Source organism: Monodelphis domestica, chromosome 3, assembly GCF_027887165.1.
Source record: "Monodelphis domestica isolate mMonDom1 chromosome 3, mMonDom1.pri, whole genome shotgun sequence".
Taxonomy (NCBI): domain Eukaryota; kingdom Metazoa; phylum Chordata; class Mammalia; order Didelphimorphia; family Didelphidae; genus Monodelphis; species Monodelphis domestica.
In genome coordinates this window covers 107,720,899-107,743,730 of record NC_077229.1, presented here as the reverse complement: position 1 = coordinate 107,743,730, position 22,832 = coordinate 107,720,899, and the positions used below count along the sequence as shown (strand labels likewise).

At 39.6% G+C, this 22,832-nt stretch overlaps 1 protein-coding gene across 10 annotated transcripts in view; it reads left to right on the top strand.

Moving 5' to 3' along the window:
* The window catches only part of ADGRB1 (adhesion G protein-coupled receptor B1), a 290,949-nt gene that overhangs the window by 187,262 nt on the left and 80,855 nt on the right, over window positions 1-22,832 (top strand). For all 10 annotated transcript variants that reach the window (XM_056820734.1, XM_056820738.1, XM_056820736.1 and 7 more), the window contains 2 exons: window positions 14,105-14,208; window positions 19,376-19,478. In XM_056820734.1, the coding sequence (XP_056676712.1) occupies window positions 14,105-14,208; window positions 19,376-19,478 (207 nt within the window). The remainder of the gene's footprint in view (window positions 1-14,104; window positions 14,209-19,375; window positions 19,479-22,832) is intronic.

Sequence of the window (22,832 nt, the reverse complement as noted above, 5' to 3'; positions counted from 1 at the left end):
TAGAGAAGGAGAGGGATGCTTCATAGCCAATACAAAGCAGGTTTATCCCTGGTCTAGGATGAACTAGATAGAATATCATAGAATCATGAAGCTATAGGTGACCTCACAGCGTTTGGTAAACTTTAAAGTGCTTTATAATTGTGCCATATTATTATTATAAATGGTGGTGGTAGTACTTAACAAGTTTACCACCTTACATTATAGATGGGAAACTAAGGTTTAGAGAAAGCTCACAAAGCATCCAGCAAGTCAGTACAGAGCCCAGGCTCTGAACTAGAACCCAGATCTCACGGCCTTTCTCCTTTCTGCCAACAACACCAGGGATCTGGGTCAGATGGGAAGAAGGAGAGTGAAGGCGATAACATGCCGGAAAAGGGAGCTTGTGGATGGTCTGCCAAGAAACAAGTCTCTGCAACACAATCTGGTATTTGAGGAAATTGCCTCTTGGCCTTGGGGAAAGGATTATGACTAGGTGTGAGACTGTAAGACCTGTTACTCTTTTCAGGATACTTCCCTTCCATCTCCTTCAATTCTTCCAACAGCTTTCAGAGGGAAGAAGGGCAGGAGTTATTCTCCCCTGGGTCTAGAATCAACAGGACCTAGAACCTAGGTCTTCTGACTTGGAAGTCATGGTTCTTTCTCATTTCTCTGCTGAGTGAGACAGCACACAGATGTAGAGGAAAGAGCACTGTATTTTTTCTTAATTGTCAATTAACAAGCATTTATTTTCTCTTTTAACTCCCTTCTTGTCTCCCCCACTCACTGAGAAAAGAAAAAGAAAATATCCTCGTATAAATATATATGGTCAAGCAAAACAAATTCCCACATTAGGCATGCCCACAAAAATGTGTCTAATTCTGCATCTTAAGTCTGCCTCCTTTCTGGTGGCTGACTATATTTGGGATCAGAAATTCTAGATTTTAATCCTAGTCCAAATGTTTACTACCTTTGTGACTCAGTTTGCTCATCTGTAAAATAAGAAACTAGATGAACTTTCTAGATACTTCCAGCTTCAAATCTACTGAGACCCAACTTTTGTTGGCATGGATTTTGCCTCTTCTTACCTCTTTGGCCTCCCAGGAGCCCCTGGGCCAGCTGGAAGGGAGGCTTTTCCTTTATATCATAGTGATGAGTCCTTTTGTGTATAAACTATGCTCAACTGACTGCTCTTACATTTTGTGGCTTTGTGGGACCCTAAAGATCATCTTGCCTTCCTCCCTTATTCTACTAATTAAGAAAGCAAGATCTCAGGGGTAATTTGACTTTCTGACAGTCTCACTATTGGTAAATACAGTTGGGACAGGAAGTGAAGCCCTCTGCCCCCAGTGTCAGATCATGTTCTGTGTCCCCATGCAGCCTCCCTGGCATTTGCTCTGCCTAGCTGAGGAGACCAGATTCATATCAGATAGATGTATCGAAGGTGAACAGAGTTCAGACACTTCCTAGTTGTGGTTTACCCTGGACATGTCACTTAACCTCAGTCATCTAGCCCTTACTGCTCTGCTTGCTGCCTTGGAACTGATGTTATCAATTCTAAGACAAAAGATAAGGGCTATTAAAAAGAAGAAAGAGGGAAGGAAGGAAGGAAGGAAGGAAGGAAGGAAGGAAGGAAGGAAGGAAGGAAGGAAGGAAGGAAGGAAGGAAGGAAGGAAGGAAGGAAGGAAGGAAGGAAGGAAGGAAGGAAGGAAGGAAGGAAGGAAGGAAGGAAGCTGTCATCTTCCCAAAATGACTTTTCTAGGAAATATCCCTGGGACCCTTCTCATTACAGCACTGCCAAGATATTTCCCCATGCTCAATGCCCTACCCAAGGCAGGGCTGAGATTCTGTGCCACCCCCACCCCAACCTCCCAAACTAGCTTCGTTTCTTCTCTAGAGCTCTAGAAGGTCTTTTTTTCGGATCCAATCAAGTACAATCCAACAAAAATGTATTAAAGACTTCCTGGGTGCAGAGCCCTGGGCTCAGCACTGGGAAAGTTTTAAGGCTTAGAAAAAACTCAGTACTTGCTCTCTTTGAAGCTTTGGCTCTATCAAGGCTAGAGGACACAAGCACAGATAACTTTAATTCACCGTGTTATCTGATAAATGCTTTAGAGATCTGCAAACAAATTGCTACATGAGGTCAGAGGGAAAGGTGTTCTTTTTTGGGAGGGGGGACATGGGGTAGGATTAGGGATGGTTGGAGAATAGATCAGAGAAAGTTTCCTGGAGATGGTATCTGAGTTGGGTTTTAAAGGAGAGGTAAGACAGCCAGGTGCATCAGTGACTAGATCATGGGATCTGGAGTCAGGAAGATCTGATTTTGAAATCTGCCTCAGAATCTTCAGAAACTATGTAATCCTAAGCAAGTCACTTAACTAACTTCTGTCAGCCTCACTTCTAATGCAAGATGGTATTAATAAAAGCACCTACCTCTTGAGTTCTTTGCAGATTTTAAAAGAATACACACAGTCAGTAAAGTTTTAATAAAAGTTTTATATTTGTATTTTATATATAATATATTATATATGTATGATATGTATAATATATAAAATGTTATATATATAAACATACATATACTTACAAGCCTCAATATACATATGGGAAGGGGGTGCAGTGGATAGAGTGTTTGGCCTGAATTCATCTTCTTAAATTCAAATCTGGCCACACTAACTGTGTGACCATGAGCAAGTCATTTAACTCTTTCCCTATTTCCTCATCTGTCAAATGAGCTGGAGAAGAAAATGACAAACCACTCCAGTATCTTTGCCAAGAAAACCCCAAATGGAATCACGAAGAGTCAGGCACAACTGAAAAAATACATAGAGGGCATCAAAAAGTCATACACATACATATAATATACACACATATATGTGTATTATTTATAGTCATATATATGTTATTTATTATTATTCAGAGAGAGAGACGGCATTTCAGGCATAAGAAATAAGAAATAGTGTGAGAGGCTAAAAGAGGGCTGACTCCTATTCTGACCAAGGGCAGCTAAATAGCAATGAATAGAGCCAGGCCTAGAGTCAGGAGGGCATGGGTTCAAACCCAATCTCATATGCTTCTTAGCTGAGTGATTCTGGACAAGTCACTTAACCCCATTTGCCTAGCCTATGCCTTTCTGTCTTAAAGTTGTTACTAAGATCGAAAGGAAGAATTAAAAATAAAATAAAATAGTCAATGAGTTTGGCTTGAGAAGAAGAATGGAGTGGGGGACAATTCCCAAATGCCCTACTTCCTATAAGTTTCTTGAGAACAAGCATTATTTATTTAGTTAGTTGTTTGTTTTCATATATGTGTATATATATACATATCTATCTATCTATCATTTAGCTATACATCTATCCATCCATCATCCATCCATCCATCAGTCTATCTTTATCTATCTACACATATCTTTACCTCTAGATCTATAGCTATCTATCTCTATCTCTATCTCTAGATCTATAGTCTTAAAAATCAATACTCAGTATTGGTTCCAAGGCAGAAGAGCAGTAAGGGCTAGGCAATGGGGGATAAGTGACTTGTCCAGGGTCACACAGCTAGGAAGTGTCTGAGGCCAGGTATGAACCCAGAACCTCTCATCTCTAGGCCTGGTTCTCCATCCACTGAACCACCTTGCTGCCCTCATTTTTTTATTTGTCCATCCCCATTGCTAACCTCCTATTGAGAAGGGATGGGATTTGCTATGGACTGACTCTGAGAGGAATGGCCTGATTCTGAGAATACTAAGGAGGATCCCCTTCATGGGAGGGACGCCCGCTCGTCAGAGAAACTCGCCTATGACCTTAACCTTGTAAAAACATTTTTTTAAGTATTCAGATAATGATATTTCAGTGTGATTGCTCCCTTTGTCATCCTGTGTATTTTATGGCAGTCATTTAAATCCCTGCTCCTGAGGGCTCCAGCATCTCCAGGAGACTGACTGCCACAGGGCTTCTTGACCCCCACAAGCACGGCTAAAGACCCTCACTCTCCCCAAGGCCCTCCTTGGACCCATGAGGAAACAGGCCGGGGGCGGGGGGGAAGGAGAGGCTTTCCTGAGGCCCCATAGCTTTTAAGCCGTTGAATTCAGCTGGGAACCCAGGCTCTCCCAGCCCAGCCAGTGTTCTTCCCTCTCTGGGGAAACAAGATTAGAGCAGATGCTCCAAGTCAGGCTTTTGTCTGAGCAGCCTTGGGGGGTTGGGGGGTTGCTAGAGATACAGAGACTAAAATAAGAAAGCAGAGAAAAGGTAGGGCCAGCCAGAGCCTGCAGGTGGCCCGGCCCAATTCTCTGGGCCCAGCGGGAGCTGATGAGAAAAGAGGCCGGCGTGGATGAAGGCAGGCCAAATTCTGTCTGGACTCCTGCTTCTCCCCGTGGCCTGGCCTCCTTTTCTAATTGGATGTGGCATCCACAGGTGACTTTAGAGAGACAGACCCAGCGCGGATTTGGTGGACAGTGAAGATCCAAAGAATTTAAGCTAATGGATCCAGGTTCAAATCCTATCTCTTCTATGGACCATGGCAGCAGATCACTAAATCTCTGTTAGACATCAGCATCCTTGTCTGGGGGGGGTGAGGAGGAGAATGGTCTAAGTCAGGAATTCTTAACTTTCTTTGTGTCATAGACCCATTGGCAGTCCTGAGCCCTTCTCAGAATAATTTTAAATTTAAAATTATTTTTCAAATAGTATGTAAATTTAAATTTTAAAATAATATTAAAAATTTTAATTTAAAATAATTAAAATTTAATTTCAAAACAATATTTAAAAATTTGATTTAAATAATATTTAAAGGTTTAAAATTTAATTTAAAAATATTTAGAATTTAATTTCAAAATATATTTAAAATTATAATTTAAAAATGTGTAATTGAAGAAAATGATACATTTCAGTTAAAGATAAGTGGAAATAAATATATATATATATGTATAATATATGTATGTACACCTATATATATATCTATAGGCATATAGATATATGCATGGGTATATATGCAATAATATATAAATACTTCTTTTTAAATACAATATGTATTTAGACACACAAGTCTATATATGAATTCTATATACACACATGTGTGTATTTATATGTATACACACACACTGGCCTCTCCCAAGGTTATGAAGAAAGTACTCAATTAAATTGGAATTTCAGATGACACTTTCTATTTCTTTAAGGATCACAAAGCAGTTTACTCTCCACAGTCCCATGAGGCAGGTAGGAAACAATTAGACAAAAAACAGGCCTAGATCCCCAGTGGGAATGAGCCTGGGTCAGAGGCTGTAGGCACTCCCTGAGCTCTCCCTCCGTGCCCCTCTTGTGGGTGAGCCGGGGCTTCTCTGGGCTTCTTTCTCCATCTTATCTCCTGGCCTCTGCTGAGTTTTCTGTTTATGAGGTGAGGATGTGGATGGAGGGGACGTGAGACAACCCAGCTTGGGATAAGGCCTACCTGAAGGGACCTCTATTTGTGACAACAGGGTCCAGTGCAAAGAGTGCTAACTCGGCTATCCCCGCCCTTACAGCAGGGAGCCATGGCCAGGTCAGTTTCTGAGCTTCAGTTTCACCATCTGTAAAAAGAGAGTAAGAGGGGCAAGTAGGGTCAATGGATAGAGACAGACCTGGAGTTGGGATGACCTGGGTTCAAAATGGGCCTCAGACACTTCCTAGCTCTGTTACCCTGGGAGAGTCACTTAGCCCCATTTGCCTAACCTTTGCCCTTCTGTCTTAAGAGTTTTTAGTAGGAAAGAAAGGATTTAAAATAAAAAAAAAGGAAAAGGGAGAATAAGAACTCTCTGAAATAGTACTTTGAAGGCTTCAAAATGGTATATTGGAAAGGCCTGTGGCCTAGGAGTGTGCTGACTTGGGTTCTAATTTTATCAAGTCTTTTATTATTTTTATTTATATCTTCTGTTTTCACATTGCCTAGATTTCTCCCTGTCTACCTTCCACACCCCTCTCCTGAGAACCATCTTTATAACAAAGAATTTTTCATTGTCATTTAACATCTTTGAGAAAATAGTTGTTTTAAGTACTTAAAGTACCATAGTCATTTTGGTTTTTGTTTTGTTTTTGTTTTTGTTTTTGTTTTTCCTGAATCTTATCCTTGACTCTGAAGCTCCCTGCCATAGTGGATAGAGTCCTAGGCCTGGAGTCAGGAAAGCCTTAGTTCAAAACCTGCTTCTGACATTACTAGTTATTGACCTTGGTGAATCAATTTCCCTCTATGTGCCTGGAGCAACTCTTTTAGGCATCTCTCCAAAGTCAGAGTAGAAAGGCTGGGATCGGTGTTGCTAGGGGCAATTCCCTATACTGACAAAATCATTGATCCTTTTTGGGGGGTGGGAGAGAATAAATATATGTGTATCTATATGTATATATATATATATTCTGTCTTTTAAATATATAGTCTATCTTTTAAATACATATTCTATTATAAAATACATATTTCATTTTTTAAATATATATTCTTTTTAAAATATACATATTCTCTTTTAAATATATATTCTATCTTTTAAATACACATTCTATTGTAAAATATATATTTCATTTTTAAAATATATATTCTTTTTAAAATATACATATTCTCTTTTAAATATATATTCTATCTTTTAAATATATATTCTATTTTAAAATTTATATTCCATCTTTTAAATAAAAATCTTTTAAGTATACATATTCTATCTTTTCAATATATAGTCTATCTTTTATATATATTCCATCTTGTAAATATATATTCTATTTTAACTATATATTCCATCTTTTAAATATATAGTCTATCCTTTAAAGATATATTCTGTTTTTAAAATATATTCTATCTTTCAAATATATATTCCATTTTAACTATATATATTCTGTCTTTTAAATATATATTCTGTCTTTCAAATATTTTCCATCTTTTAAATATATATTCTTCTTTTAAATACATATATATTCTGTTTTTAAATTTTTATTTTCTCTTTTATTTTATTGATACTCCTCTTTAAAAAGATTGCTCTTGGGGAAGCTTGGTGGCCCAATAAATAGAAAGGCAGGCTGGGAGATGGGAGGTCCTGGGTTTGTTGTGATCTCAGGCAAGTCATTTAACCCCAATTGCCTAGCCTTTACTGCTCTTCTGCCTTGGCATTGTTACTTAATATTGATTCAAAGACAGAAGGTAAGGATTTTTTAAAAATTGCTTTCTGTTCCCAGTAGTCGGTACTTAAGCAAAATAATTCCATGTTGTTGGCTATGTCTTACAGCGATTACCTTGTTGTGCTCCCATCAGGGACGTCTCTCTTCTGAGAGGTGTCTGCCTGCTCTCCTCCTCCAGGCCTGGGGGCCTCCAGTGATTTCTGCCCCAGAGTTATCAGGGTTGTGGACCCCAGGCTGGGAGAGAGGATTATCTAGGCCGAGTTCTCTGCTGATGACCTAGTCTTCTCCTTTGAATGAGCTGGTCACAAAGAAAATCCTTTGTGAATAGATTTACTGGCCCCGTGGAGAATCGTCCACCCAGGAGGGTCTGAATTGCAGCATGTGAGCAGAAGGCCAGCAGCCAATGGTGCTGCCTGCAGTCTTCTAATATCTGGAGGTCACTGGCCCTGTCAGTGGGGTAGCGCATAAGCAACTACTTTCATCTGTGTTGAGCTTTATTCCAAAGACCCTTCACATTCATTGCCTTCTCTGGTTCCTACAGAAGCCCAGTAGTCAAAGCAGAGATTATTATTTCCATTAGACAGGTAAGGAAACTGAGACTAACATAAAGAGACATGATTAAGATTATACAGACAGTTAGATGCTGAGTCTGGAGTAGAACCCAAGACTTGTGATTTTTTTTTTAACCCTTACTTTCTGTCTTAGAATCAATGCTAAGTATGAATTTCAAGGAAGAACAGCAATAAGGGCTAGGCAGTGGGGGTTAAATGACTCACCCAGGGTCACCCAGCTAGGAAGTGTGTGAGGTCAAATTTGAACCTGGGACCTCCTGTCTCTATTCTGGCTCTCAATCCACTGAGCCATCCAGCTGCCTGAGGCTTATGATTTTTAGGCTAGAATTATTTGGGTTAAAGTGAGAGCTATTGATAGCAACATGGAGTCCTAGTTATATATGACATCCCATCTCTTTGCCCTAGCACAGGCTATCCTCCATGTCTAGAGTGGACCTTCCCTTCCCACTTCCAATTCTCAGAATCCTTAGCTCTCTTCAAAGCAATTGGATGCTGTCTTTTCCACAAGGCCTCCCCTTATACACTCTGTAATTAGTGGTTTCTGTCTCTTGAAATTACTTTGTATTCATTTTCTATTTTCTTTCTTTTCTTCCTTTCTTCCTTTCCCTTTCTTCCTTCCTTCCTTCCTTCTTTCCTTTCTTTCTTTCTTTCTTTCTTTCTTTCTTTCTTTCTTTCTTTCTTTCTTTCTTTCTTTCTTTCTTTCTTTCTTTCTTTCTTTCTTTCTTTCTTTCTTTCTTTCTTTCTTTCTTCCTTCCTTCCTTCCTTCCTTCCTTCCTTCCTTTCCCTTTCTTCCTTTCTTCCTTTCCTTTTCTTCCTTCCTTTCTTTCTTTCTTTCTTTCTTTCTTTCTTCCTTCCTTCCTTCCTTGCTTCCTTCCTTCTTTCTTTCTTTCTTTCTTTCTTTTTTTCTTTCTTTCTTTCTTTCTTTCTTTCTTTCTTTCTTTCTTTCTTTCTTTCTTTCTTTCTTTCTTTCTTTCTTTCTTTCTTTCTTTCTTTCTTTCTTTCTTTCTTTCTTTCTTTCTTTCTTTCTTTCTTTCTTTCTTTCTTTCTTTCTTTCTTTCTTTCTTTCTTTCTTTCTTTCTTTCTTTCTTTCTTTCTTTCTTTCTTTCTTTCTTTCTCTCTCTCTCCACCTAATAAATTGTAAGGCCCTTGAGAGCAGGTATCAATTCTTGGTTTAGTGTGTATTTAATTTCTTTGTTAGGGCCTCTAGGTTGGTACAGAGTATAGAGCAGCCTGCCTGGAATAGAAAGACCTAAGTTTAAATCCAGCCTCAGACATTTACTAGTTGAATGAACCAGGGTAAATTATTTAATCCTATTTGCCTCAGTTTCCTCATCTGTAAAATGAGTTAGGAAAGGAAATGGCAAACCATTTTAGTATCTTTGCCAAGTAAACTCCAAATGGGGTCATGAAAAATCAGACATGTCTGAAACGACTGAACAACACTTTCTTCATAATTAAAGTTTGTTGTATTGAATTGAAGAATAATCATTGAAGAGGCTGGATTAGGTAACCTTTAAAGTCTGATCCAGCTCTGGTGTTCAAGGCTCATTTCCGTCCCCATTTGGAGCCTAGTACATAATGAGATACTCAGGAAATATTCAGTAAAATCTCGTAGGATAAGTTTCAAAAGGAATGTGGGGAAATTTGGGAAGCATCCAAGCAAGACCAAGAGGAGATGGGGGCAAGGGAGGCCAGCTGCCCTATCCTAATGAGGGCAGGAAGAGGCAGATGGCCACAGCAGATAGGGAATGGAGGGGAGGAGCAGGCTGGAGGTGCATGAGGAATGAACCCTCTATCAAGTGATGCATGTCCATTTGCAGGTGACAGAACAACATGGCAGGCCTCAGGGTCTCCAGCCAGCCGGTTAGCATTGAATACGAAGCTAACTGTCCTAGAGAAGGCCTTGCATCTTCAGGGGTCACCCCCTCATCATTCCCTCCTTCCCCTTAGCTCCAGTAAGATGCTATCTGACCTTGTACTCTCCCAGAATGATGCCTTCTTCTTGGTAGGATGGTTTCCACCTTGATAATAGCACTGGTAACCTTGGATGTTTTCCTTTCCTACTCTGGACCTTTGCATCCTCTTCTGTGAAGTAGTTGTGAAAATACTGGTCCTAAGGTCCTTTCTGGTTCTGACATCCTGAAATTCTCTGGTGCTATAGACTCGCTAAGAAGGAAAAACCTATTAGGCGTCTGAGCCTGTGTGTTGTTTCTGCTGGCCTGATTTCATCCCCTCACCCAGGCCTTCTTGAGACCCATGGCATATGCTTGAGTCAGGGTGCTATAGCTCAGTCTGTGAACAGGATCAGGGTTCACTCTATGATTCTGGGACTGCAGGCAAGTCATTTAACCATTCTGTGTCCAATGTAGCTCTTTAAGATGACATTACAGGGGCAGCTGAGTGGCTCAGTGGATTGAGAACTAGGCCTAGAGATGGGAGGTCCTAGGTTCAAATCTGACCTCAGGTACTTCCTAGCTGGGTGACCCTGGGTAAGTCACTTAAATCCCCATTGCTTTACCACTCCTCTGCCTTGGAACCAATACCTAGTATTGATTCTAAGATGGAAGGTAAGTGTTAAAAAAAATAAAAGATAAAAGATGACACTGCAGAGGAGGTGCTGATTTGTGGATCCAAACCCCCTCCCTCCCCCAAATGCTTATTATTGTTATTAAATTATTAACTGACAACATTTTAAGGTTTTCAAAGTGCTTTATTCATGTTATCTCATTTGATCTTAATAACTTTATGAGATAGGTATCTTTATCTTTTTTAAAAACCCTTACCTTTTGTCTTATAATTGATATAGAAATATTATCCCAAGGCAGAAGAATGTCAAAGGCTAGGCAATGGGAGTTAAGTGACTTGCCCAGGGTCACCCAGCTAGGAAATGTCTGAGGCCAAATTTGAACTCAGATCCTCCTGACTCCAGACCTAGCCACTCTATCACTGAACCACCTACCTAGTTGCCCTGGTATCTGCTTTCATTATTCTGTTTTACAGATGAGAAAACTGCAGAAGGTTTCCCAAGATTCCATAAGTAGTAGTTATTAGATTTGGGACCATATTATTTTCTGACTCAAGGTCAGATAAGGGTTAAAAAAAAAGAAAATATCTAATCCAAACTCTTAATTTGACATAGAAAATAGGAAAATTAGACCTAAAGGGGAAGGCACTTGGTCTAACATGACACCAGAAGATTAATGCCAGATATGAAACCAAAGCTTAAGTTTTCTGAATCGATTCTCACTATAGTGAGAATCATGAAGCCAGTAGTATAAGAATTCCTGTGTCCAATGAACAGAAGAGGAAAATAAGATACACAGAAGGGAAGTGACCTGCCTAAAGTCTTACCTAGAGAGTTCAAAAGATCACAGGTCTAGAACTGGAAGAAACCTTAGAGACCATCAGGTCTCTAAGGATTTTAAGTGATTTATCCAAAGCTACAACGATAGGCAACATCAGAGGCAGGATTCGAACCTAAATCCATTGATCTTTCTAATTCCCCATTCTCCTGACTCCTAACCCCAAGGGATTATGGGATGCTAGCTTTAGACCAAGAAGGCATCTCAGAAGCCATTGAGACCAGGTGAGGAGACTATATGCCAGAGGGAGTCATGCCAAGGTCATAGAAGTACTAAGCATGAAAGAAGTGGTTTGAATCTAGGTCCTCTCACTCCAGAAGCTGTGTTCTTTCTATTTTACCCCACCACTGGGAAATAAGAATACTAGCACATCAAAGGTACTCAAATACTTGTTAATGGATTGAGATATCTAGAGAAGATGTGAGCTAATGGGGAATTATGTGAAGTAGATAGACCTATAGAATTCCCAGGAGGGAGAGCTCAGGAAGGATTGGGCACATCAGGGATAGATGACTTCCCCAAGGAGATGGAACAGGAGGTTTTTTTGTTTGTTTGTTTGTTTTGATAAAGGATGAGGAAGTTGGACAACATGGTGGGGCAGGGAGACTAAACCAAGACATGGAAGTAGGAATGATCCTTATTTAGAGAGTGAGGGCTAGGAATAAGGTTACCGATTGGTTAGGTATTTTTTAAGGCTTTGAATGCCAGGCTGAAGTATTTCACCTGTTTGTTTGTTTTTTGAAGCCCTGAATTCCTTGTGTGGGCATGAGTTTTGAGGGAGGTGATAGGTGCTGTTTCCTTAGCTCCATGACTGAGATCTCTCTTCAAGGCTATATGGCACACCCAGAGAGTTGACCTCAGCATCCCGATGGCAGGAGTGGGTGAGGTGAAGAGAGGGTGCTCTAAGGTACTTCATTGTTTCTGGATGTTTTTCCTCTTTGTGTCAGCTGGTAAAGTAGGTTAGAGTAGCTGGAGACCAGCATAATATTGGAGACAGCTGCAACCCTAGACTGATAGGAGGGAAGACAAAGAGAACTGAAGAAGGAGAAAGAGGAGATAGAGGAAAACATCCAGAGAGATAAAGGAAGATGCACAGAAAAAGATGCAGAGATGGACTGAGACAAAGGGAATGGCAGAGAGGGAGAAAAAGAGAAAGAAGGACAAAGGACATAAAAATGGGAACAGAAAGGGAGGGAGGGAGGGAGAGAGAGAGAGAGAGAGAGAGAGAGAGAGAGAGAGAGAGAGAGAGGGGGGGGGGGTTATAGGCAGAGAGAGGAGGAAAGAAATTATAACAGGAAGGGAGAGAGGAAGGAAGGAAGGAGGGATGGAGCAAGAGGAAAGTGTAATTGTTAATAGAGTTTCTTCCGTGGATACTGTGTGAGACCCTTAAATAATTGTCAGTTGTCTCTCTCTAAATTGCCAAATTCCTTCCCACCTCTACACTATTCAAATGCCCTGAGATATAGTTGAGAACAGCAGGTGGGGAACTTAGCTCAGACTCCTATGAATGTGAGTAAGGGATTAATTACTAGGATGAACAGACAGAGGGAAAAAGAATCCTAGAATGTAAGAACTGAAAGTCATGGTGGAATGCAAAGTATAGAATATAGAGCTTTGAAGAACCATTGAGGCAATCTGTTCCATATCTTTCCTTCCTCCTCAACCCCATTTGACAAAGTGGAGAACTGAGGCCCAGAAAGGGGAAGCAATTTGCCCATGATTGCACAGTGAATTATCATCAGAATTAGGTTGCTAGACTACTGATCCTGGATTGGAAATTATCAATTGTATCTCTATAGATCCCCTTTTTCTTTAGAGGCAGGAAAACTGAGGTCCATAGAGGTTAATTCCTAACTTCTTCTATTGCCTAGACTACCTTAAAATTTATTTTTTATCCAGATTTGTGATTTCATTTCTCTAGAGCAGGGACTGGCATGGCTGGGAAATGTCTGGGTTGCCTACTAGTTCTAGTAAATGCTCCCCAATTAGGAGAGCAGGCCCCCAGAGTGGGAGCTGTAGAACCTATTAAGAGGCCTTTAATAAGCCTCAAAGCATTATAGAGATGCAAGCTTTTCTCCTGCCTTGGCTTGAACTCCTCTAATGACTGGAAGCTCACTATATTCCAAGGAAAATCCATTGAAGGACAGCTACGGTTATTCAGTTATTACAGAGTTCTTCTTATTGGGTAACCTTTATGATTTTCCTGCATTCTGCAAGTTTATTTAGGCAGCCTCCCTTGTCTGCCCTGCTTTGGATTGTGCTCTATTTGGAGGTGAGAAAGAGGCAGAAGGATGCTCAACACAGAACATGAGCCTTCATCTCTATGCTCTCTCCCACCCCCATCCAAAAAAAAGGAGTGCCAAATATCAAGTGCTTGGCTGTGGCAACTAAATAATGAGAACTCTAAGGGAAGGGAAAGGTCAATACTGGCTAGGTAAGGTCAGGGAAGATGGGGAAGGATCCAGAAGAGGTTAGACCTGAGTCCTTGAAGAACAGGTAAAAGAAAGTAGGAGTATAATTGAGGAAAAATAAAATATTATTTTAAAATTTTTAAAAAGAAAGCAGGAGAAGGAAAAGAATGGATGGAAAGAGGGATCCAGTGAGTATGCATTTTGTCTTGGGTTAAATCTCATTGACCCAGCCTCCTGACCATACCCCACCTCACCCAGGAATCAATGATATGATCAGATCATAGACAGATCCTTAGACTCGGAGTCAGGAAATATGGGTTCTTGCCCTGCCTCTGTCCCTGACCTGTAGCCCCAAACTTTATCCTTTTCCATTCATAGCCTCATGGAAAGCAAGAAGGTACCTTAGAGTTCCATGAGTTCCACTGCATTTTAGGCTCCTTATTTATAGAAGAAGAAACCAAGGACTAGAGAGGGGAAGGGGCTTCTCAATATAGCTAGTGAGTCCCAAAGCTGGGACTAGAATTTAGATTGAATATATATCCCTTTCCATTTCCATTTGGCTTCATTCCATTCAATTCTATGCCATCTTCCTGTTTCTTCCTAGTCAGGGACTGACGCTGACATGTCCATTCCCCTGTTATGTATGTGTCTCCCTTTTACAGAACATGGAAAAGGTGATTGTCCCCTCAGTCACACTCATCGTGGGCTGCGGTGTGTCTTCCCTGACCCTGCTACTTCTCATCATCATCTACGTTTCTGTGTGGAGGTAGGTAGGAAACTAACTGGTTCTCAGGATGCCCTTTGGGAAATGGGGGGCAGCCTTTTGGGGGGGTGAGGGTGGGGGTAGTTTCTCAGGAATCCCCTAAATCTGACATGGCACTAGTTGCTGGCATGACCATCCTATATTATCAGGTGTTTCAGAATGGTTTGTTTGGAATGGGTCTGGGTTTCTGTTCTGGTTCTGTTCAGTGTTTGACCCTGAGCAAGACCTTTGGACTTTTGTTGCCATATCTGTAAAATGGGGAGAACAAATTCATTTCTCATTCTTCCTCTTCCTTCCTCCTTTTATTCTTTCCTCATTTCTTCCTTTTCTCCTTCCTTCCTTTTACCCTCCCTACATTCCTTATTAATTCCCTTTCTTCTTCCTGAAGACATCATGAAAGTTAAATGAGAGAAGATTGCCTTTGGCAAGTGTGTTGAGACTCTGTAGAGTAGTGAATAGGGCATAGAACTTGGAGGCAACAAAATCTAGATTCATATCCTATCTCAGATGTTCATTGGATGTCCTACCTTGAAACAATCATTAACCATTCTGTGCTTCAGTTTCTCTTTTTTGTCATTTAATTTTATTGATTAAGAAAAATTTTCCATGGTTACATGATTCATGTTCTTTCCCTCCTCTCCCTCAAACCCCTCCCATAGCTGACACACAATTCCACTGGGTTTACATCTGTTATTGATCCGATATTTACATTAGGGAGATCATTTAGAATCTACATCCCCAATCGTTTCCCCATTGAACCATGTGATCAAGCAGTCGCTTTTCTTCTGTGTTTCTACTCCCACAGTTCTTCCTCTGGATGTGGATAGTATTCTTTCTCCTAAGTCCCTCAGAATTGTCCTGGATCATTGCATTGCAACTAATGGAGAAGTCCATTATATTTGATTGTGCCACTCTCTGGGTACTCTGTTTTCCTGGTTCTGCTCCTCTCACTCTGCATCACTTCCTGGAGGTTGTTCCAGTTCCCATGGAATTCCTTCACTTTATTATTACTTTGAGCACAATGGTATTCCATCACCAACAGATGCCCCAATTTGTTCAGCCATTCCCCAATTGAAGGGCATCTCCTCATTTTCCAATTTTTGCCACACAAAGAGTGCAGCTATGAATATTCTTAAACAAGTCTTTTTCCCTATTATCTCTCTGGGATATAAACCCAGTAGTGCTATGGCTGGGTCCGAGGGCAAGCAGTCTTTTAGCGCCCTTTGGGTCAGTTTCTTTTAAGTATAAAAAGAGGGGGTTGGACGCCATAATCTCTAAGGTTCTTCTAGCTCTAAATCCATCTCTTAAATGTCTTAAATCAGTTCATAGGCTAGTGTTGGGGGAGTGACCACTGAACACCCACTCTGATGCTTGGTTTAGGACACATCACATTGATCACAAGAGAGAATGGTATGAAGTGAAGATACCTCAGCTTAGAGTCAGGGGACCTACATTTGAGTCCCAACTGCTGTGGTCTGACTATGTGAATGGGGAGGGAGAGGAATCACTTTGGGAGACCTCAGTTTCCCCCTCTAATCAAAGGATAATACTTTCCCTGACTTTATTATCATCTAGAGAATTTTGTGAACAGTTAGTGGAATTATAAGTGCAATAATGCTTTAAAAATAATCAAAGACCTATTTAGATTTAGAATAGAGCATATCAGAGCTAGAACGACCTTAGAACATAAAACGTAATAAAAAAGCCAGAAGGGGCCTTAAAGATCAACTAATATAACCTTTTTATTTGACAAATGGTAAAACTGAGGCCCAGAGAGGGGAAGGGCCTTACCCAGGGTCACCCAGGCAATCAGTGAGTACAATGGAATAGTAGGATAAATTATTTTTGTAGTTGGGGAAATTACCTCCCCAAGTCCTGGGAACCAGATTCTGGTTATTTTCCCAGAGGCATCAGCCAGCATGATCTAATCTCTTGCTTCACCCCCACCCCTTCCTCCCACTCAGCTGCCAATCACCCTGGCATCCTGATCGAAAAGGAAAATGGAACCAGTTCCCTACAAGGGGGTCACATCGACCTGTCCTGCCTCCAGGGCTGCCTGCCCCTGGGACCGTGTCGGGAACTGTCAGGTTCAATTATCGTTGACATCGTACTGGCTAATGACCTTATCGGGCTGGCTGAGGCGGACTCCAGAAGCAGCTGAGCGTTTCTGTGGAAAGAGCTCTGGACAGCCAGTTAGGAGACTTCTAGCTCTGACTTGCTTTGTGACCTTGGCCTAGTCACTGCCTAGTTCTCAGGCTTCCTATAAAACGACAGTGTCAGAGAACATGATTTCCAAGGTCCTATGCAACTCAGACATTTAATAATATATGTGTATGTTTTAACCCTTACCTTCTGTCTTAGAATTAATACTTTCTCATTAGCTGTGTGACCCTGAGCAAGTCACTTTACCTTATTTGCTTCAATTGCCTCATCTGTCAAATAAGCTGGAGAAGCAAATGGCAAACCCCACCATTATGTTTGCCAAGAAAACCCCAAATGGGGTCAATGAAGAGTCAGTCAACATTGAAAGACTGAACAACAAAAATAATTATGTTCTGGGTTCTTTTTGATCCTTGCATTCCATGTTCTTAGTTTTAACATTCTCTGTGCTAGGGCCCTTTTGTCCTCTGACAGTACCCATTTTGAGGTCCCTTCTGGCTCTAATATTCTGTGTTTGTTCTTTCAATTCTCCATGTCCTGAGGGCCCTTCCATCTCTAATATTCTCTGATCTATTCTGGACCTCTAAGAATCCAATTTGGCTGGTTTTTGTTTGTTGACAGGGAGAGAGTTGGTTCAGATTTTTACTGATCTCACAGGTTTGAGGGATTGGATAGACTGAAGCAAGCAGTGGTTTTTGTACCTTGTGGATGGTGTCTGAGACGTGCAAATCCTAACTACGACACTCCTTTGTATGCCCTTACACATACGCTCCCTGTCAGTTCTGCTTACCCATTTGTATTCACAAACATTCCTGCATGCACAGGTTCATACACCTCTGTGCAGACGCCACACACAGAGGAACACGTCTGCCCAGATAGGCACATCCTCACACAACACACAGTGTTTGGAGCACATCAGATAGACAAATCCTGATCAGGTGGGTGGTTGCAGGTGGTTGGAAAATGAGAACAGACTCATAGGACAACCAATAGAAGCTAGAAGGAACCCTAGAGCTCTTCTCACTCAATCACTCTATTTGATAGATGAAGAAAGGGAGGACCTAAGAAGTACTAATTGGTAGAACTGAAAATATTACTCCCTCTTGTCCTTTTATTTGAATCTATGTTGGGATCTATGTCCCCCATGAAGGAGCTTCCAGGGGCCACAGGGGATGGTGTCTCCAGTGACATCTAAGTTCCCCAGAAGAAGAAGCATTTTTTTAATTTTTGATACTTGTTGGGGGGGGGGGTTGTGACCAGATCTTTTTCCACCAAAAAAAAAATATAGACACAATCTCATAACCCTTATGTTTCTTCTCCAATTGTCATTGTGGTGCAAGATTATTGTCACCGGCTTTCTACAGTTCATACCTCAGGCCATGAGAAAACACAACAACCTTGTTGATCATAAATTTAGAGCTGAAGGAAGAGAAAGCTACAGAGGATAAAATGCAAACCCCTTATTTCACAGGTGACAAAACTGGACTAGAGTGGCTTAAGTGATCATAGGAGAAAGAGACAGAATTTGAACCTTGTCCTTTGATTCCAGATCCAGCACTCTTTCTGCTGGATGATACTCTTTCCCAAAGCCTGATGAAGTCTTGGGAAAAGGGTGTATGATGATGATGGGATGGTGGTTATCTTTGGTGATGATGGTACCAGTGTTGGTGATGATAACAGTGATGATGGTAAAGGTGATTTTATTGATTGTGATGATGATATGATTATGGAGATGATGGTGATTGTGCTCACGGTAATGGTGATTTTATAAGATGGTTAACTAGCTAGCCAATGAGAGAGAGAGAGAGAGAGAGAGAGAGAGAGAGAGAGAGAGAGAGAGAGAGAGAGAGAGAGAGAGAGAGGAAGGGAGGGGGAAGAGAGAGAGGGAAGGAGGAAGAAAAGAAGGGAGGGAAGGGAGAGAAGAAAGAAGGAAGAGTGAGAAGAAAGAGAAAAGAGAGAAAAGAGAGAAAGGGATGGCGATGCTAGTGATGGTGATGGTTATTATATAGATGATTATGATTATGTTTTCACCTGCCATCACCTGATAGTGATTATGGAGATGATAGTGATGTGAATTTTATATACAGCAACACTGTGCCAATGGTAATTATATATTGTGATGCTTATGAAGATGAGTTTGGTGACAGTGATGATGATGGTGATGGTAGGACAGTTGCTGGTGGTAAGGATGATTTGGAAGTTGACTGTGGGGATGATGGTGGTGCTAACTGTGATGGTGCTGAAGAGGTGTGCTAGTGATCAGGTATATAGATAGTGATGATGGTTGATGTGCTGGTGGTGTTGAAGTTGGTTATATAGAAATGGTTGTGACCATTATGCAAATGTGAGGGATGGGATAGGAACTAGACCTGTGGTTTCACTGTTATAGGAAACACTTCTACCAATACATGCTAGCATGTTCTCTGCAATTTCTAGCTTTAGAGAATTACCTAGAGGAGAGGTATCAAAATCATCCAGTAAAGCCTGAAGGAGATTAAATAGTAATCAGGGAATATTTAGTGAAATAAATAAAAATATTTATAAATAAATATTTATATATTTATATAGATTTTATTTAATATATTATATATATTTATGTATAAATATATACTTATATATAATAAATATAAATATTTAAATAAAAAATTAAAAAAACTATAATGTTAATATGTTGTTTTCTAAGTTAGAGATCCTTATGGACATTTCTATAGCATTGGGTTACTTGCCCAGGGCCTCATAGTGAGTATGTGCTCAAGGCAAGACCTGAGCCCAGGTTGTCCTGGCTTTGAGACCTGTTCTCTCACTGATACAATTGTCTCTCTCATGATGAAGATGTGTATCAAGGGTTAAGATGAGGGCAGTGATGGCAATCATGATGACGATGATGATTCTAAATGACTGGATCACTTCCCAAGCCTAGGGTTCCTTAACAAAGCACTAGAATCTATTGAAGGTACGTCCCAAGACATTGGAACTGGCCCAGTGTTCTTTTGTTTCTCCTCTCCTCCAGGTACATCCGCTCTGAAAGGTCTGTTATCCTCATCAACTTTTGCCTCTCTATCATCTCTTCCAACGCTCTCATCCTCATAGGACAGACCCAGACTCGAAACAAGGTAAGGATGCTCCCCAGATCCCACCCCACCATAAAAATCACTAAAATCAGCAGATTCCCAGTTCAGCCCTAACACAACCAGTAACCTAAATTCATTGAGAGGATGTAGACAAAAGGCTTTGTAATGGAAAATTGTTATGTTCCTGTAAGTTATTATGGTAAGGTTCACAGAATTCCATCCCTTAATCAAAGGATCCTTAAGTTTGAGTGGGGATGAATGAGGATGAACTTGGATGGGGAGAAAAAATGCATCTTTATTTTCAATAACTTATCACTGAAGCTAAGCATCTCCTTCGATGAGAGGCAGCTAGGTGGGGCCATGAATGGAGTGTTGCACTTGGAGTTAGAAATATAGACCTGAGTTCAAATTCGACCTTAGACACTCACTAGCTCTGTGACTCTGGACTTCACTTTACTTCAGTTTCCTCAGCTATAAAACAGGGATTCAAAATAGCATGCCTACCCTCTTCCCCCACCAAATTTGTGAGGATAAAATTAGTTAATGTTTTTATAGTACTATATAAATTTGAGTGGTGGAAGGGAAGGATGATGTTCATGAACACAGGCAACAAAACATTATTCTGAGAAGGTTTCCATGAATCTTACCTGCTTTTGAAAGGGGTCTTTGACATAAAAATGGTTAAGAACTTCTTAATCTAACCTTCTTAATTTATAGAGGTGGAAAAGAGCAGGGGCAGGATAGGGGAAATGAGACCTAGAGAGGGAAGTAAATTGCCCAAAATCACAGAGGAGGTAAATCACAGCGCTGGCTTTTAAACAGTGGTCTCCAGATTCCAAATCAAATACTCTTTTTTTCTCATTGATCCATCCTCTTGCAAGAATTCCCTATTATCTCTCTTCTTTTTTAAAGCCTTACTTTCTGTCCTAGTAAAAACTCTAAGACAGAAAGGCAAAGGTTAGGCAAATGGGGTTAAGTGACTTGCCCAGGGTCACACATCTAGAAAGTATTTGAGGAAAGATTTGAACCCAAAACCTGGTTTTCTATCTGCTGTGCTATCTAGCTGCCCTATCATCTTTTCTTGAGGAGAGTCATCTATCCTCTTCTTCTAAAGGAAGTCTCTATTCTGGATCAGTTTTAATTGTTAGTAAGTTCTTCCTTATAGTGACAAAAATGTACTTCCTTCCTCCCAGTGTTCCTCATTCTGCCTATTAATGCCAAACAAAATAAGTCTAATCCTCCTTCCATACCCTAACTCTTCAAATACTTAATGACCTTCATCATATTGCTCAATTCCTTCAACCATTCCTCCTGTGGTATAGTCTTTAAACCTCTTATCATTCTGGTTAGCCTTTTCTGGACATGTTCCAATTTGCTAATGTCCCCCCTAAATTATAGCACCCAGAAAGCATCCTTAACTGCTTACCACATACCATGGTGCTAAGCTTTGGGATGTCAAAGACAAGGAAAAATGAGCGACTAGGTGATAGAGCACCAGGTCTGGAGTTGAGAGGATCTGGGTTCAAATGTGGACTTAGACACATCCTAGCTTTGTGATCCCAGATGAGTCACTGAGCCCCAATTGCCTAGCCCTTGCTATCAATTTTGCTTTTTTAAAATATATAAATGGGGGGCAGCTGAGTAAATCAGTGGATTGAGAGCCAGGCCTAGAGATTGGAGGTCCTGGGTTCAAATATGGCCTCAGACACTTCCCAGCTGTGTGACCCTGGGCAAGTCACTTGAACCCCATTGCCTAGCTCTTACCACTCTTCTGCCTTGAAAGAAGGTAAGGGTTTAAAAAAATAATAAAATAAAATAAAAAAATATAAATGGCTTAATATATGTATAGATATATATTATAGAAAGTTTAATATATGTATATTTAAATGATTTAATATATAATTTGTATATATATATATAATGTAGAAGGAGTTTAATATAATGTATTTAAAGTGTTTAATATATATACTCTTCTGCCTTAGAATCAATACACTTAGTTAATACTCTCTAGTACAACTCTAGCTTTATACTAGACCATTTACATTTTCTTTATGTGTGTGAAGAGTTTTTGGAGGGGGGTGCTGAGTAGTTGGTTTCAATTATTTTAATGCTCTGGGGATTAAACAAAAGAGGAGAGTCCTAACTAAAACTGGAGGGAATATAGTCAAATATAAGGAACCACTGAGTAATCTCTGGTGTACATCATAGTGAAAAAAACCCTAAGGGGGATGGCTGGAGCCTTGGATTCCCTTTTAGTCTTTACTGCTAAATTTGTGATGTAACCTTGGGCAAGTCACACCCCCTCCCTGTGATTCCATGAGAGGGTAAGACAAAGGTTGCTTTCTGTTCTGGCCTTCTTTTATATATGTATTATATAAAATATATATTAAACCCATTATATATTATGCATATAATATATAATAAACCCTTTGTATATATCTATATTGCATGTTACTCTATATTGTATATATATTAAGCCCTTTATATATTCTATTAAACCATATATTTAGACATATATATTAAACCCTATATATTATGTTAAACCCTGTATATATAAATATACATTACATATTAAACTCTTTATATATACTAAACCTAATATATACACATATTATATATTAAGCTCTTTATATATTAAACCCTACATGTATACATATATTATATTAAATCCCTTATATGTAACATATACACATAACATTAAATTAAACCTTGTATATACATATATAATATAGTAAACCCTTTATATATGCATATATTATATAGTAAACTCTTCAAATATAGGTGTGTACATATATTATATTAAACATTATATATATAAATCTATATTAAACCCTTTATAGAATATGTTAAATCCTGCATGTATACACATATATTAAACCCTTTATATGTAACATATATAACATTATATTAAACCACATATACATATTCATATTAAACCCTTTATACACATGTTATATAGCAAACCCTTTAAATATAGAATATGTACATATATTATATTAAACCCTTATAAATTATATTGAATGCTATATACACACACATATATTACATCCTTTATATAATTATTAAACCCTATGTGTATATGGATATATGCTACATTAAGTCCTTTACATATAATATATACAGATAACATTAAATTAAACCATATATGTAATATATTAAATTGTTATAATTAAAATTAAGATATCTACTAGTTATTATTTTTCATAAAGTGTATTAATAGAAAAGGTAGATAAGCATGGAGCTAAATCTCTTTTCCTTACTTTAAGTTCAGACCACATATTCTATTCTATAGGCAACTTTCTGTTATAGTAACAACTCTAAGACAGAAGGGCAAGAACTGGGCAAATGGGGTTGGGTGATGTGCCCAGCATCACCCAGCTAGGAAGTGTCTGAGTC